Raw genomic sequence first — 14751 nt, forward strand, 5'->3', positions numbered from 1 at the left:
CAATTCCTCATTTCTCTCATAATCGAGACTGAATATAGGCTATAGTAGCCCCCCCAAAGAAAGCCAAGTCCCCCCATCTCAGGTTGCCCAGAGTGGAAAGACAAGAGAATAATGAAGATTCAGTGTAGTTTTTGTAGTAAAGAAGAGGCCTCTGTTTTCTGTACTGCAGACGAAGCACCCCTGTGTGATATCTGCGACCGTCAGGTCCACCATGCTAACAAGCTCGCCGGAAAGCACAAGCGCTACTCCCTCCTCCGCCCTTCCGACAAGGACTTCCCTTACTGTGACCTTTGCCAAGTACCGAATTCTTCTTCAGTTCTTCTCTCTTGCTACTTTTTACTTACTTTTATGTATGCATGATATTGTATATTTTTTTAGGATAAGCGTGCCTTTCTTTTCTGTAAAGAAGATAGAGCAATTCTCTGTAGAGAATGCGATGTTTCAATTCACAAGGCCAATGAGCACACCCGGAAACACTACAGGTTCCTTCTCACAGGTGTGAAGCTTTCCGCTTCTGCTTCTGAGTACCCAATCTCAGCGTCATCTTCATCGCCCTCCACCATTGATTCCGAGACCAAACCCTCTAAATCATCAACAAAAAGACCCACTTCAGTTTCTGCCGATATCTTCTGCAACACCGCCATTGGTGCTGAGATCAAACCCTCTAAAACATCTACAAAAAGACCCACTTCAGTTTCCGACGGTATTTCCAACCCAACTGTGAAAACAGCCCCAGCAGCACCTTCTTACAAGAGGGATCATGACAATCAAAGTATTTCTGAGTACTTGATGGAGACGCTACCAGGATGGCGGGTGGACGATTTTCTTGATCCTTCTTCTGGTTTCAGTGAGGTTTGTAGCACAACCCACTACATCTAGTGATTGGTTTTCGTTCTGAGATTCATTTTCTGATTTTTGATGGATTTTTGCAGTTTCCGGATCATGGCGTTGGAACCCATCTGAGCTCGTTTCCATATGAGGATTTCGCCGTCTGGGTACCTCAAGATACACCTCAGTTCAATCATCTTCCTCTCTACATTCCTCAGACAGGTGTGGGAAATGGGCTCAAGGCCTCTGAGGAAGCGAACACGGTGAAAGTTAGCCGGAAAAGGATTGACGATGGGTTTACAGTTCCTGAAATCAGCACTCTACCTCTCAAGAAATCAAGAAATCTTTGGTAGATATTTTGAGAGAATGAAAAAATATCTGATGAATCTATTTAATGATCTCGCGATCATTTCCTTTTCCGTGTGGTTCCTTCGGGGTAGATTTTCTTAGTTGTTTCTTCTTTTCTATATACCCAATACTTGTGGATTTTTTTTTTTTTTTTAAAAAAAAAAAACTAATTCTTGTAAAATATCAATGAACTTTGCACGAAGGTTCTATGTTTCTTTCGATCTCATCCAAAAGTAATCCTAGATTTGTATCTTTTCTTTAAATCTAACTCATTAAATTTCTATTTCCCAAATTTTGTTTTCTGATCACATGTCTAGCTGTGAAAGGCACTTTGATGGAGATACAACTAATCAGAAAAATCTCCATGTACCAATTTGATAGTTATAAAAAAAATATATGGTAAAATCTAAATCCGTACAAAATACATTGGAGTAGAAGATAATCAAAATGTAGGTTATAAATATACTATGAAGCTACTTTTCAAAGTGGTCATTTTTTTCTTCAAACGTTTTATCAGTAGTGCACTGTGCAGTGGAACCCAACTAATTTATTATTTTCATGGCATTGGAAAATATTGTTTTGAGTCTTTTGACTACCACGAAGAAAGTAAAGATGGAAGGAATTGCTATAGGGGCTGTGATTCAGCTTGCCTAGTAAAAATTCTTCAACAGGATACCTAATTATTGGCAACTTTATTTTCCAAAGTAGGAGCCGTCGGTGAAACAGAGCCGCATCTACCTACCAACACCTGGATTAGGGAAAGACGTGAAAAGAAGAAGTGGAAATCCATGAGAGTATCAAGATTCAAGACACTATTCCAACAAACTTATGGTCAAGACTCAAGAGGGCCGTGTTTTGAATTAGGCGCATATATGCACATATAAATTATAATCATAACCCCATCATATCTGTGTCCTTAGTGCAACGAAATCAGACTCAAATAAAAAAATAAAAATTAAAAGGCAAGATGGAAAGTAGGAAAAATTCAAGTGACAAGAATAAGTTTTAGATTATCTTTTTATTGATTATTTCACTGATAAATTTTCTATTTCTAATAATGAATGAAACTATAAATATAAAACCATTTTAATTTTCACTTTATATTCTATTTTGATAATAATTTTAAAATTCTCAAAATTTGTTATTCTTTTCCGGTATTTATTTATATTGAATCCGGTTGAATCCGGTGGAGTCAAGTTAACCCATTGAGTTTTAATCTATGAGATTAAAGTGTACAAAACAAAGGTACTAAATTAAGAGACCAAAATACAGATTAGTGAAATCACTAATTCTAACTCTCATAAAATGTAATAAGGGTTAGCCGTGTATGGCACCAATGTCAAGATTCAAAATGAGCGAAGACAAGACATACACTGTTTTGTTTATGAGAGACATGAGCCCTTGGAAAGTTGGATGAGCAGAGGTGCAAATGTTGTGCATCAACCATTTTTTTAACATGGTAGATGAAGTTCAACGTCTAGAGCTCTAGTACCTCCATTATGCAAATATATTTATTTATTTATTTATTTATTTTGGGTGGTATTAGACCTTGTCAGCAAACAATAGCTAGAAAGTTGAGGGAATAGGATTTCATGAATGATTCCCACTTGCAACAATAATAAAATGTCGTATTTCTTTCTCATGGTCTTCTTTGTCATATTTTAATTTTCTTATTGGGCCAAATGCAAGTTTATAACTTATATATCTAACATGTGATTGATGATTTGTTTGCAAGATTTTCTTAGTTATCAAAATCGCATTTGGTCTTGTTACTGGACTCGAAGTCATTATCAAAATCGGGTCACAATATGAACATGCGAGGACATATGATACGTCCCAAGAAGAAGCTGCTATTTATTTTGTGAGAGGTCTTAACATATTCATCTATCAAAATGAACGAAGACAAGACATACAATGATTTGTTTATGAGAGGCATGAGCCCTTGGAAAGTTGGATGAGTAAAGGTGCAAATGTTGTGCAAAAGTTGTGCTCAACCATTTGTTTCACATGGTAAATGAAGTTCAACGTCTAGAGCTCCAATACCTCCATTATGCAAATATATATATATATATATATATATTTATATTTATATTTATTTAGTTTGGGTGGTATTAGACCTTGGCAACAAACAATAGTTGGAAAGTTGGGGAATAGGATTTCATGAATGATTCCCCACTTGCAACAATAATAAAATGTCGTATTTCTTTCTGCATATACACTTCCATCTTTACTTTCTTCAACATGCTTTTGAAGGCATGAGCCCTTCAAAAATTGGACGAGCAGAGGTGCAAATGTTGTGCATCAACCATTTTTTTCACATGGTAAATGAAGTTCAACGTCTAGAGCTCCAGTATCTCTCTCTCTCTCTCTCTCTCTCTCTCTCTCTCTCTCTCTTTCTCTCTCTCTCTCTCTCTATATATATATATATATTTTTTTTTTCGGGTGGTATTAGACCTTGGACGCGAACAAAATCAAGAAAGTTGAGGGAATATGATTTCATGAATGATTCCCCACTTGCAACAATAACTAAATGTTGTATTTCTTTTTCATGGTCTTCTTTCTCATGTTTTAATTTTCTTATTGGGCCAAATGCAAGTTTATATCTTATATATCTACCATGTGATTGACGATTTGTTTGCAAGATACATGAATTATCCATTTGGATGGTTTAGGAATACATGACATCTATTAAATCATATGTTGGTGGTTTTTCCATATTGAGGGATTTTGCAAACTTTTAATTTTTTGCCTTATTTTTTTTTTTTTACCTATTTCAGTAAGGACAATATGTTACCGACCCAGATCAATTCTCATGCTTGTACATATCGAGATATTCAACATTTAGGTGGTTATCAAGATACTTATAAAGCAATAGAAGCTATTGGACTCGAAGTCGTTATCAAATTCGGGTCACAAGACGAACATGCGAGGACATATGATACATCCCAACAAGAAGTTATTTATTTTGTGAGAGGTCTTAAAAAATTGGGAGAATTGGGCTTTAAACCCATTTGGCTTTTGAGAAAACAAAGGTTATGCTTAGTTAAGAAAAACACCCAAAATAGGGGGAGAGGGGGGTGAATTGGGTTTTTAAAATCTTTTTAATCACAACAAATTCAAACACAATATAAGCAAAGTAAAGAGATAGAGTTTAGAGAATTCAAACTCTGGGTTTATAGTGGTTCGGCATTTCCTTACCTACGTCCACTCTCCTCAACCTCCTAACCAAGTAAGGGTTCCACCAACTTGAAGCTTCAACCAAGCTTCCAATTTTCTTACACTTGGATTCCGACTCCAATGGGCTCTTACACAACCTCTTCAAGATTCAACCCTCTTGAAGGCTTTAACACTCAAATTGTTAGAAGATATAATCACTCAACCTAGCTTAAGGATGGCTCAAATACAAGACAAAGCTAGGATGACACACAATAGTGCACTAAAGGATATGCAAGTGGTGATTTAATGCACTATGAAGGAAATGAGAGCTTTTTTATCAAGAACAGGTAGGTAGGCTATTGAATGCAAGTGTTCTCTTGTCAATAAATGAAGTGGAGCTCTCAATTTATAGGTTTCTAAACTCGGGAGTCAAAAACAACAAAAGGTAACCTCGTCTGGTCGAGCTAGGGGTCGACCGGTTCACTAGCTGTTTGAGCATTTAATGCATGACAGGTTACCGTTGCCTCAATCGAACCTCGACCGGACCTCGACCGGTAACAAAAACACCTCAATCGGGAAGAGAAGGCTACTGGGAGAGAGAGAGAGAGAGAGAGAGAGAGAGAGAAGGTTTTTGACCTCCCTCGACCAGTCATCGACCGAATGACCACAACCGGTCGATCGATTCCTCAATCGGTTGAGTCGGTTGGGCATAACCTCGATCGGTTAAGCCTTTTTGGCCCTGAAAACCTATTTTTTTCAATTCTTTTCTTTTTCTAACACTTAGGCAAGGTCTTTAGGAAAATTATTAAGCCAATTTTGAAACATTTTGCCTAAGGTACATTAGTTAAAAACTCGGGTTTTAATGAAATTGACGTTTTAAAGAATAAACAGAGTTTTCAAATATGCATGAAACATTTGATAATCCTAAGTGCACTCATGCATTCATCTTACATTAGTTTCCTATGATCACAAGTCTTCCAAGCTTCTCAATCTTGTATCCATTTGGTCATTCGATGAATTTTCGAGTTTATACCTGGGATTCTTAAACATTCAAACCAATTAGTCACTTAACCATGGTTTGTTATCATCAAAACCAGATTAGGAGAACCCTTGAGCTAACAATCTCCCTCTTTTTTATGATGACAAACCTTGGTTATCTAGGAGAGAAAAAAAACCTCCCCCTCAAACCAATCATGGATCAATCAAACAATTTTTAATAGGAAGCAATGTAAAACACGAAAATGAACAATGGATCATAAAAATATCATATCATATATATATGGAAACGAAACCTCACATGTACCAACAAGATAGATATGACTATGATGACAATGACATGCATGAGGGTCTCCTAGATCCTATAAATTTCTCCCCCTTTGGCAACATAAAAAAGAAACAGAGGAGGATGTCTAGATAGTCTCAAGGCTGAGGGGGTGGAGAAGGAAACACAGAGCAGAGGTAATCCATCAACTCCTCATGCTGACTCGTCTGACGACTCTCAATACGATCAATGCGCTGCTGGAGATGCTCGAATGTAGCCTATTGCTGATCCATACGCTTCTCTATGCGCTCAAATCGCTGTTGGAAGTGATCAAACCGAGAAGTACTCCAGTCTGATACTGATCCAGGTGCTACTCCATAGAATAGAAGCAAGAGTCATGGACTAAGGCAAGCTCCTCCATATGAGTCCCAAGAGAGTTGATCTGAGCAGAGACATCCATCCAAGGCGCATGATCAGGAGCGTGAGGTGCCTGAGATGGTAGCTCGGTAAATGAAGGCTGAGATGATGGTCCTACTGTGAAAGACGGCTCAGTCATCATAGGCTTTGAGAAGGTAGCCTCAACATGAATGTCCTCTAACTGAGGTGGAGGCGGAATGTCAAGCTCGGGTCTTCTCTGCTCAAAGTCCCTCTGAGGGTCCAACCCATCTTCCATCTCTCTGATCTCGGCCTCCTCCTCTACTCCAGGATGTATTTGATACTGTCCCAGGGCCTATCGCTCGGCTTTCCTAACCTAGAAGCCATCAGGTGCCTTCTCGAACTTCATGTGCCCCAAAGACTGCTCATTATACGTGTCATAGCTAGTGGAGGCCTCGAAATCTGTCTCTTTACTCAAGTCAACCTTGACATCCTTGAATACTCGAGTAAGGAAGCGGCCGTAGGGGAGTACTCGTGTCGTGCTCTCAATGCAGGAGATCATATGCATCATCATCAGATATCCCACGTGAATCCGTCTCCTAGTAAAGATTGAGTCCACAATGAATGCCTCAAGATAGGAGACTTCATCTCGATGTCCTCCACATGGCAATAAAATGGAGCATATCATGTGGTGAAGGACTCGGCTGGTCACGGTCAGGCTGTGTGCCAATGGTTTGCCCATCCCTTGGGTATCTACGAGTCCACACAACCTTTAAACAACCTCTCTAGGCTCGAATCCCGGTACAGTGGGTCACGTCTTGGCCTCATACACTCAGAGTCCAACCAAAGGGATGTCGAGAATGCGACAGATACTCTCAGGACTCAATCTGATCTCAACTCCCCTCACAGTGGACAATACGGGTCCTCTAAGCCCGTAGGTCACCCGCGAATAAAAAGTCCGCACCAGAGTCAGGAAGATCGGCTCAGAAATCGTCACAATTGGCAGCCATCCCATCCGTCCGAATAGCCCCTCAAACCTAAAATGCTGAAGTTGGGAGAAATTGACACTTCTCCCTAGGACGACTTTCCTCTGGGCAAATTTTTGCTTGTAGTGTTGATAGTCTTCAATCGAATTGAAGAGGATCATGTCATACCTCGCCTTTCGGCGAGCCTCCGTCTACTCGAGCTGAGATGGCTTAGCAGGGCGCTTGCCTTAAGCCCTAGAGGTGCCTGTCTCTTGCCTTGGTGCCATCAATGAATGGAAAGGAGAAGAAGGAGTCCAAAAAGAGATAATGAAATGAAACGAGAATGAGCAATCACAAACCCGAAGCCCTAGGCACACGGAGATGAAGCTGAAACAACCCTGAGGCGCGCGGTGCAGAGAAGAAACACTCTCAAAAGCTGAAACCCTGGGTTTCAAATCAAAACCCTAGCTCAAATGTGTCCTAAAATCAAGTCCAAGCCTTCAATCAGTCCAAAATCCAACCCAAAATGGCCTCTGGAAGCAGGTATGTGAAGGGACGGCAAGCTATGGAGGAGAAAATATGAGAAATGAAGCGCGCGAGGGGGCTTTTTAAATTCCCAACCCCGACGAACCGGTCAACCGCCTGGTCAACGGTCAACGGTCATGGTCAACGGTCATGGTCAACGGTCAATTTTTCCAAATTTTGTTGCATTCTTGTCTCGTGATCATCCCTTTGCCCTTTTCAGTTGAAATCCCCAATTTTTTATGTCCAATGCCACAGGAATTTTGATTTTTGGTCAAAATTTGACCTGTTTCCTAGGATTATTTCTATATGATGCATATGATATGAATTTCACGTAATCATAGGGTATATTCAAGTGTAATATCAACAAGAATTCATCAAGCAATCATTTGATCATAAAGAAATCACCCCTAGTTGTCTTCTAATATCAACAAATTGCTCCACTTAGGGTTTTGTAAAAATATCGGCAAGTTGATCCTTTGTGCTTATAAATTCAAGTATAATGTCATCCTTTTGTGCATGGTCTCTAAGAAAATGATGTCTTATCTCTATATGCTTAGTCCTAGAGTGTTGTATCGGATTTTTTGAAATGTTTATGGACTAGTGTTATCACATTTTATAGGAACATGCTCAAAAATCAAATTGAAATCACCAAGTGTTTGTTTCATCCAAAGGATTTGTGCACAACATAAACCGGTTGCTATGTATTTGGCTTCCACCGTAGACAAAGCTACCGAATTTTGCTTCTTACTATGTCATGAAACAAGTGAGTGTCCTATGAAATGACAAGTGCCACTAGTGCATTTCCTTTCAACTTTACAACCGGCAAAGTCGACATCCGAGTATCCAATTAATTCAAAGTTATCACCCTTAGGATACCATAGGCCTATGTCCATAGTCCCTTTTAAATATCTAAGAATTCGTTTTACAGCACTTAAATAAGATTCCTTAGGACAAGATTGAAATCTAGCACACAAACATACATTATACATGATGTCGGGTCTACTAGCGGTCAAATATAGCAAAGAACCTATCATGCCTCTATACATAGTTGAGTTAACGGGCTTACCTTTCTTATCCATGTCAAGCTTGATGGATGAACTCATTGGAGTCTTCATTGTTTTGGCTTCCTCCATATTGAACCTTTTGAGGAGATCTCTTATATACTTTGCTTGATTTATGAAGGTTCCTTCCTTTAGTTACTTGATTTGAAGTCCAAGGAAGAAGTTAAGTTCTCCCATCATGCTAATTTCGAACTCACTATGCATGCATTTAGAGAATTCTTCACAAAGAGAGACATTAGTAGCTCCAAAAATGATAATATTAACATATATTTGTACTAAGAGCATGTCATTTTTTTTTGTTTTTATGAAAAGAGTTGTGTCAATTTTTCCCATTTTAAAATCATTTTTTAAAAGAAATTTACTCAATCTTTCATACCATGCTCTAGGTGCTTGTTTCAAACCATAAAGTGCCTTTTTAAGTCTAAAAACATGATTAGGAAAGTTAAAACTTTGAAAACCGGGTGGTTGTTCAACATATACCTCTTCATTTATAAAGTCATTTAAGAAGACACTTTTCACATCCATTTGATATAAAACAAAGTCTTTAAAACATGCAAAGGCAAGTAGCATCCCAATGGCTTCCAATCTAGCCACGGGAGCAAAGGTTTCTTTATAATCTATCCCTTCTTCTTGATTAAAACCTTGGGCTACCAATCTTGCTTTGTTCCTTATAATTATGCCATTTTCATCCATTTTGTTTCTAAAGACCCATCTAGTTCCAATAACACTTTGATTTTGAGGTCTTGGCACTAATTCTCATACTTCACTTTTTTCAAATTGGTTTAACTCTTCTTGTATGGCAATTATCCAATTTTCATCAACTAGAGCATATTTTATATTTTTAGGTTCAATTTGAGAGATAAAAGCAAGATTATTGCAAATATTTCTAAGGAATGATCTAGTTCTTACCCCACTAGATGGATTACCTATAATTTGATCTTGATGACAACTTCCAATCTTTAGGGAGGTCTTGGCTTGATTCACCTTACACTTGTTGAGGATGAGGTAGTGCCAAAGGTGATTCTTCTTTCTTGGGATCCTTTACAACTTCTTCTTGTTGCCTTCTATCTTCAATTTTTAATTTTCCCATGGAGGTCTCCAAACCTAAATCATCATCAAAGCTCTCTCTTTCTTGGAGAGAATTGTTAGATTCATAAAAAATAACATGGATGGACTCCTCAACAACCATGGTTCTTTTGTTAAAAACTCTAAAGGCTTTACTTGAAGTTGAGTAACCAAGAAAAATTCCAACATCCGATTTTGCATCAAATTTTCCAAGATTGTCTTTGGTGTTTAATATAAAGCATTTGCACCCAAAGACTTTGAAATAGTTAATGTTGGGTTTCTTATTTTTCCAAAGCTCATAGAGAGTTTTCTTAAGAATAAGCCTTAATAAAATTCTAATTAAAACATAACAAAAAGTGTTAACCGCTTCGGCCCAAAAGTATTTTGGTAAATTGTTTTCATTTAGCATGGTTCTATCCATTTCTTGAAAAATTCTATTTTTCCTTTCAACTACCCCATTTTGTTGAGGAGTTCTAGGAGCCGAAAAGTTGTGGTTAATACCATGCTCATTGCAATAGTCTTCAAAATCAATATTTTCAAATTATCTCCCATGATCACTTCTTATACAAGTAATTGTAAAACCTTTTTCATTTTGAACCTTGTTGCAAAACTTTGAAAACTCATAAAAGGCTTCATTCTTTTGACTTAAAAATAAAACCTAAGTGTATCTAGAGAAGTCATCCACAATAACAAAAGCATAAGATTTTCCTCCAAGGCTTGGTGTCCTAGAGGGACCAAATAAATCCATATGCAACAATTCAAGAGGCCTAGTTGTTGAAATGAAATTTTTGTTTTTAAAAGAGTTTTTTATTTGCTTTCCCATTTGACAAGCTTCACAAACTTTGTCTTTTTGAAAATTTATTTTAGGAAGGCCTCTAACAAGTTCATCTTTGTTGAGTTGGGAAATGAGGTCCATGTTAGCATGTCCCAACCTCCTATGCCACAACCAACTTTGATCATGCATGCTTGAAAAGCATCTATCATGGCCATCATATTTTGAAATATTTATTGCATAAACATTATCACATCTATGACCCATAAAGATGGTTTTATCATTTTGAATATCTTTGATGATGCAATGAGATGCTTCAAAAATCACTTTAAAACCTTTGTCACAAAGTTGACTTATGCTCAAAAGATTATGTTGTAAACCATCAACTAATAAAACACTTTCAGTAAGAGAGGATGTGTCATTACCAATGTTGCCTTGACCAATGATCCTTCCTCTTGAATTGTTTCCAAAGGTAACATATCCTCCCTTTCTCTTTGTAAGGAAAGCAAACTTGGATTCATCCCCGGTCATATGTCTTGAGCATCCACTATCCAAGAACCACTTATCCTTCTTTGATCCCTACAAAATAAAATTTAAGTTGATTTAGGTACCCATATCTTTTTGGGTCCTTGAGGGTCAGTGACCTTGGATTTGTCAACCCAAACCTTTTTAGCTTTAGCATTTGAAGTCTTTTGAGTACCATTTCTTAAGGGACATGTACTACTAACGTGCCCTCCTCTTCCACAAAAGTTGCAAGTGGTGGAAGGACTTGCACTTGCGGATTCTTTTACAAAGTAGTTTTTAAAATACTTTTGATTTTTTGATGATTTAAATCCTAGCCCTTATTTGTCAAAGACACATTTTTTGCTAACTAAGATCATTTCAAAAGATTTTTGTCCACAAGAGAAAATTGAAAGAGAGAAGGTTAACCATTCATTTTTCTTTTTCAAAATCTCATTTTCACTCCTCAAAATCTCATTTTCTTTTTCAAGATGAGTTTTAGATATTTCAACAATTGAAAATTTTTCTTTCACATCTTCAAGTTCCTTTTCAAGTTCTTGAATTTTATTTTTAAGAGAATTATTTTTCAAACTAAGTTTTTCAAAATCCTCATATAATTCTTCAAAAATATCATGCATATCTTCATCACTAAAGTTAGAGTTTACCTCATCTAGATCATCTATTGCCATGAAGCACATGTTTGCCACTTTCTTCTCATTTTCTTCTTTGGAGGATTCTTCACTTTCACTCCAAGTGACCATCATTGCCTTCTTCATTCTTCTCTTGGCTTCACTCTTGTAGAGAGGACAATCATATTTGATGTGTCCCGGATTTTTGCACTTGAAGCATGTCAAATCTCTTTTCTCTTCCCATTTCTTCTTGTCATCATGTGATGAAGATTCATTTTTAGAAGGATCCCTTTTAGAGGTGAATTTCCTTCCTTTAAGCCTTTCACCTCTCATGTATTTGTTAAGCTTTCTTGTGATGAGGGCTAAATCATCATCTTCATCACTTGGCTTTTCTTCTTCAACATCTTCTTCTTCATTGATTGTAGCTTTGAGGGCTATGCTCTTCTTTTTTTTGTCTTCACCCTCTTGTAGTTTCTTTGTCAAATTGATCTCATATGTCATTAATGACCCTATGAGCTCTTCCATTGGTAGCTTAGTCAAGTCTTTTGCTTCTTGAATTGCGGTGACCTTGGTATGCCACTTTGATGGGAGAGACCTCAATATCTTCATCACCTTCTCGAATTCCTTGTAGGTTTTTCCCAAAGCTTCAAGACCATTGACAATGTCGGTTAACCTAGTAATCATATCAACAATAGTCTAAGTTTCTTTCATTGAAAACAATTCATAGTTATGAACAAGTAAATTGATTTTTGACTCTTTCACTTTATTAGTTCCTTCATGAGTTATTTCAAGCAACCTCCAAATTTCTTTAACCGATTTGCATTGGCATATTCTATTATATTCATTTCTATCCATAGCACATTGCAAAGTAAAAACGGCTTTAGCATTTAATTGAAAGTTTCTTCTATCAAGCTCACTCCATTCTTGCTTGGGTTTTGAAACCAAAACTCCATCCACTAGTTTAGTGGGAAAATTTGGGTTATCTTCAATGACATCTCATACATCTAAATCAAGAGATTGCAAATACCAAGTCATTCTAGTTTTGCTATAGGGATAGTTGGTTCCCGTAAAGAATGGAGCTCTATGTTTTGAAAAAATTTCAGCTTAGGATGAGCTTGATGGAATAGTCATTTCCTCTTAGACGATTAAGTCTTAAAAAAGAGGTCTAACTCTTATACCAATTGAGAAAACAAATGTTATGCTTAGTTAAGAAAAACACCCAAAAGAGGGGGTGAATTGGGTTTTTAAAATCTTTTCAATCACAACAAATTCAAACACAATATAAGCAATGTAAAGAGATATAGTTTAGAGAATTCAAACTCAAGTTTATAGTGGTTCGGCATTTGCTTGCCTATGTCCACTCTCCTCAACCTCCTAACCAAGTGAGGGTTCCATTAACTTGAAGCTTCAACCAAGCTTTCAATCTTCTTACACTTGGATTCCGACTCCAATGGGCTCTTACACAATCTCTTCAAGATTCAACCCTCTTGAAGGCTTTAACACTCAAATTGTTAGAAGATATAATCACTCAACCTAGCTTAAGGATGACTCAAATACAAGACAAAGCTAGGATGACACACAAGAGTGCACTAAAGGATATGCAAGTGGTGATTTAATGCACTATGAAGGAAATGAGAACTTTTTTATCAAGAACAGGTAGGTAGGCTATTGAATGCAAGTGTTCTCTTGTCAATAAATGAAGTGGAGCTCTCAATTTATAGGTTTCTAAGCTCGGGAGTCAAAAATAACAAAAGGTAACCTCGTCCGGTCGAGCTAGGGGTCAACCGGTTCACTAACCGTTGGAGCATTTAATGTATGACAGGTTACCGTTGCCTCAATCGGACCTCGACCGGTAAGAGAAACACCTCGATCTGGAAGAGAAGGCTATTGGGAGAGAGAGAGAGAGATAAATTTTTTGACCTCCCTCGACCGGTCCTTGACCGGACGACCACAATCGGTTGACCGGTTCCTCAACCGGTTGAGCCGGTTGGGCATAGCCTCGACCGGTTGAGCCTTTTTGGCCCCAAAAACCTATTTTTTAAATTCATTTCTTTTCTAACACTTAGGCAAGGTCTTTAGGAAAATTATTAAGCCAATTTTGCCTAAGGTACATTAGTTAAAAACTCGGGTTTTAATGAAATTGACGTTTTAAAGAATAAACCGAGTTTTCAAAGATGCATGAAACGTGTGATAATCCTAAGTGCACTCATGCATTCATCTTACATTGATTTCCTATGATCACAAGTCTTCCAAACATCTCGATCTTGTATCCATTTGGTCATTTGATGAATTTTCGAGTTTATACCTGAAATTCTTAAACATTCAAACCAATTTGTCACTTAACCATGGTTTGTTATCATCAAAACCCGATTAGGAGAACCCTTGGGCTAACAACTTTGATAATTAATAAAAAGTCTTTCAGACACCCATAATTGATTACAAGGATATAAGATATGAATAGACAAAAATACCCTTTTGACTTACACCCATCATTTTTGTCTTTACACCACCACTCTTTATATGTCACTTCCATAAAATTCTCCATTATTTAATCTTTTTTTTTTCTAAACAAAAATTATCTTAATGATTCAAAAACTATTTTGGAAAATACTTTTGAAAAAAAATTAATTTAAATGAATAAAAATTATCTTTTACATTTTAGAAGTAAAAAATTTAATGATTAAACCACTATTTAAAATAAATGTATTTACAATTTTTTTCTTTTATACTAAAAAAGTATTTTAAAGTTTATTTTTTTACTATTATAAAATAAAAAAAATTAAATTTTTTTAATCTTCTTCCTTCTTTATTTTAATAATTTTTTTAACATAGACTTTTGGTAATAAATTATATGAAATGTTGCAAATTTGTTTATTAAGGAATTTTCTTAATAATTTGATTTAATTGAAAATTTATTGACAAAAAAAAAAAAGATGATGGATGAAGAGTTTTTATTTTAAATATCCAATTAAAAAGTTTTTGTATTTAGAAATGAATTATATTAATACATAGTATAATAGAGAGTGGATTTTTCTCATATAAAAGGGTTGAATGGTATATTTACCAATTTTAAATGACAACAATAGTTAAAAATTGTATAGATTATGTTTGAGTTTAGTTTTAAAATATTTTTTTAGTTTTTACTTCTTTTATTTTAAAAAATAATTTTTATTTTCTACATTGTCTCTTTTTAAAAATATGTTTAATTAAAAATAGAAAATTATTTTTAAAAATGAAAATTGAATACCTTGTTTAATACTATTTT

At 36.3% G+C, this 14751-nt stretch overlaps 1 protein-coding gene across 1 annotated transcript; it reads left to right on the forward strand.

The window, feature by feature from the left end:
• Positions 1-1402, forward strand: LOC117910762 (B-box zinc finger protein 20-like). The gene is made up of 3 exons (XM_034824916.1): positions 1-297; positions 379-852; positions 933-1402. The coding sequence occupies exons 1-3, from the start codon at positions 112-114 to the stop codon at positions 1179-1181; spliced, it is 909 nt and encodes a 302-aa protein (XP_034680807.1). The 5' UTR covers positions 1-111; the 3' UTR covers positions 1182-1402.
• Positions 1403-14751: the final 13349 nt, after the last annotated feature.

The sequence above is a fragment of the Vitis riparia genome, chromosome 3 (genome assembly GCF_004353265.1).
Source record: "Vitis riparia cultivar Riparia Gloire de Montpellier isolate 1030 chromosome 3, EGFV_Vit.rip_1.0, whole genome shotgun sequence".
In the NCBI taxonomy this organism is placed as follows: Eukaryota; Viridiplantae; Streptophyta; class Magnoliopsida; order Vitales; family Vitaceae; genus Vitis; species Vitis riparia.

Coding starts and splice junctions, on each gene's coding strand:
- LOC117910762 (XM_034824916.1), top strand. CDS start 112: ATGAAGATTCAGTGTAGTTTTTGTAGTAAAGAAGAGGCCTCTGTTTTC. Junction 298..378: donor CTTACTGTGACCTTTGCCAA/GTACCGAATTCT, acceptor ATATTTTTTTAG/GATAAGCGTGCCTTTCTTTT. Junction 853..932: donor CTTCTTCTGGTTTCAGTGAG/GTTTGTAGCACA, acceptor GGATTTTTGCAG/TTTCCGGATCATGGCGTTGG.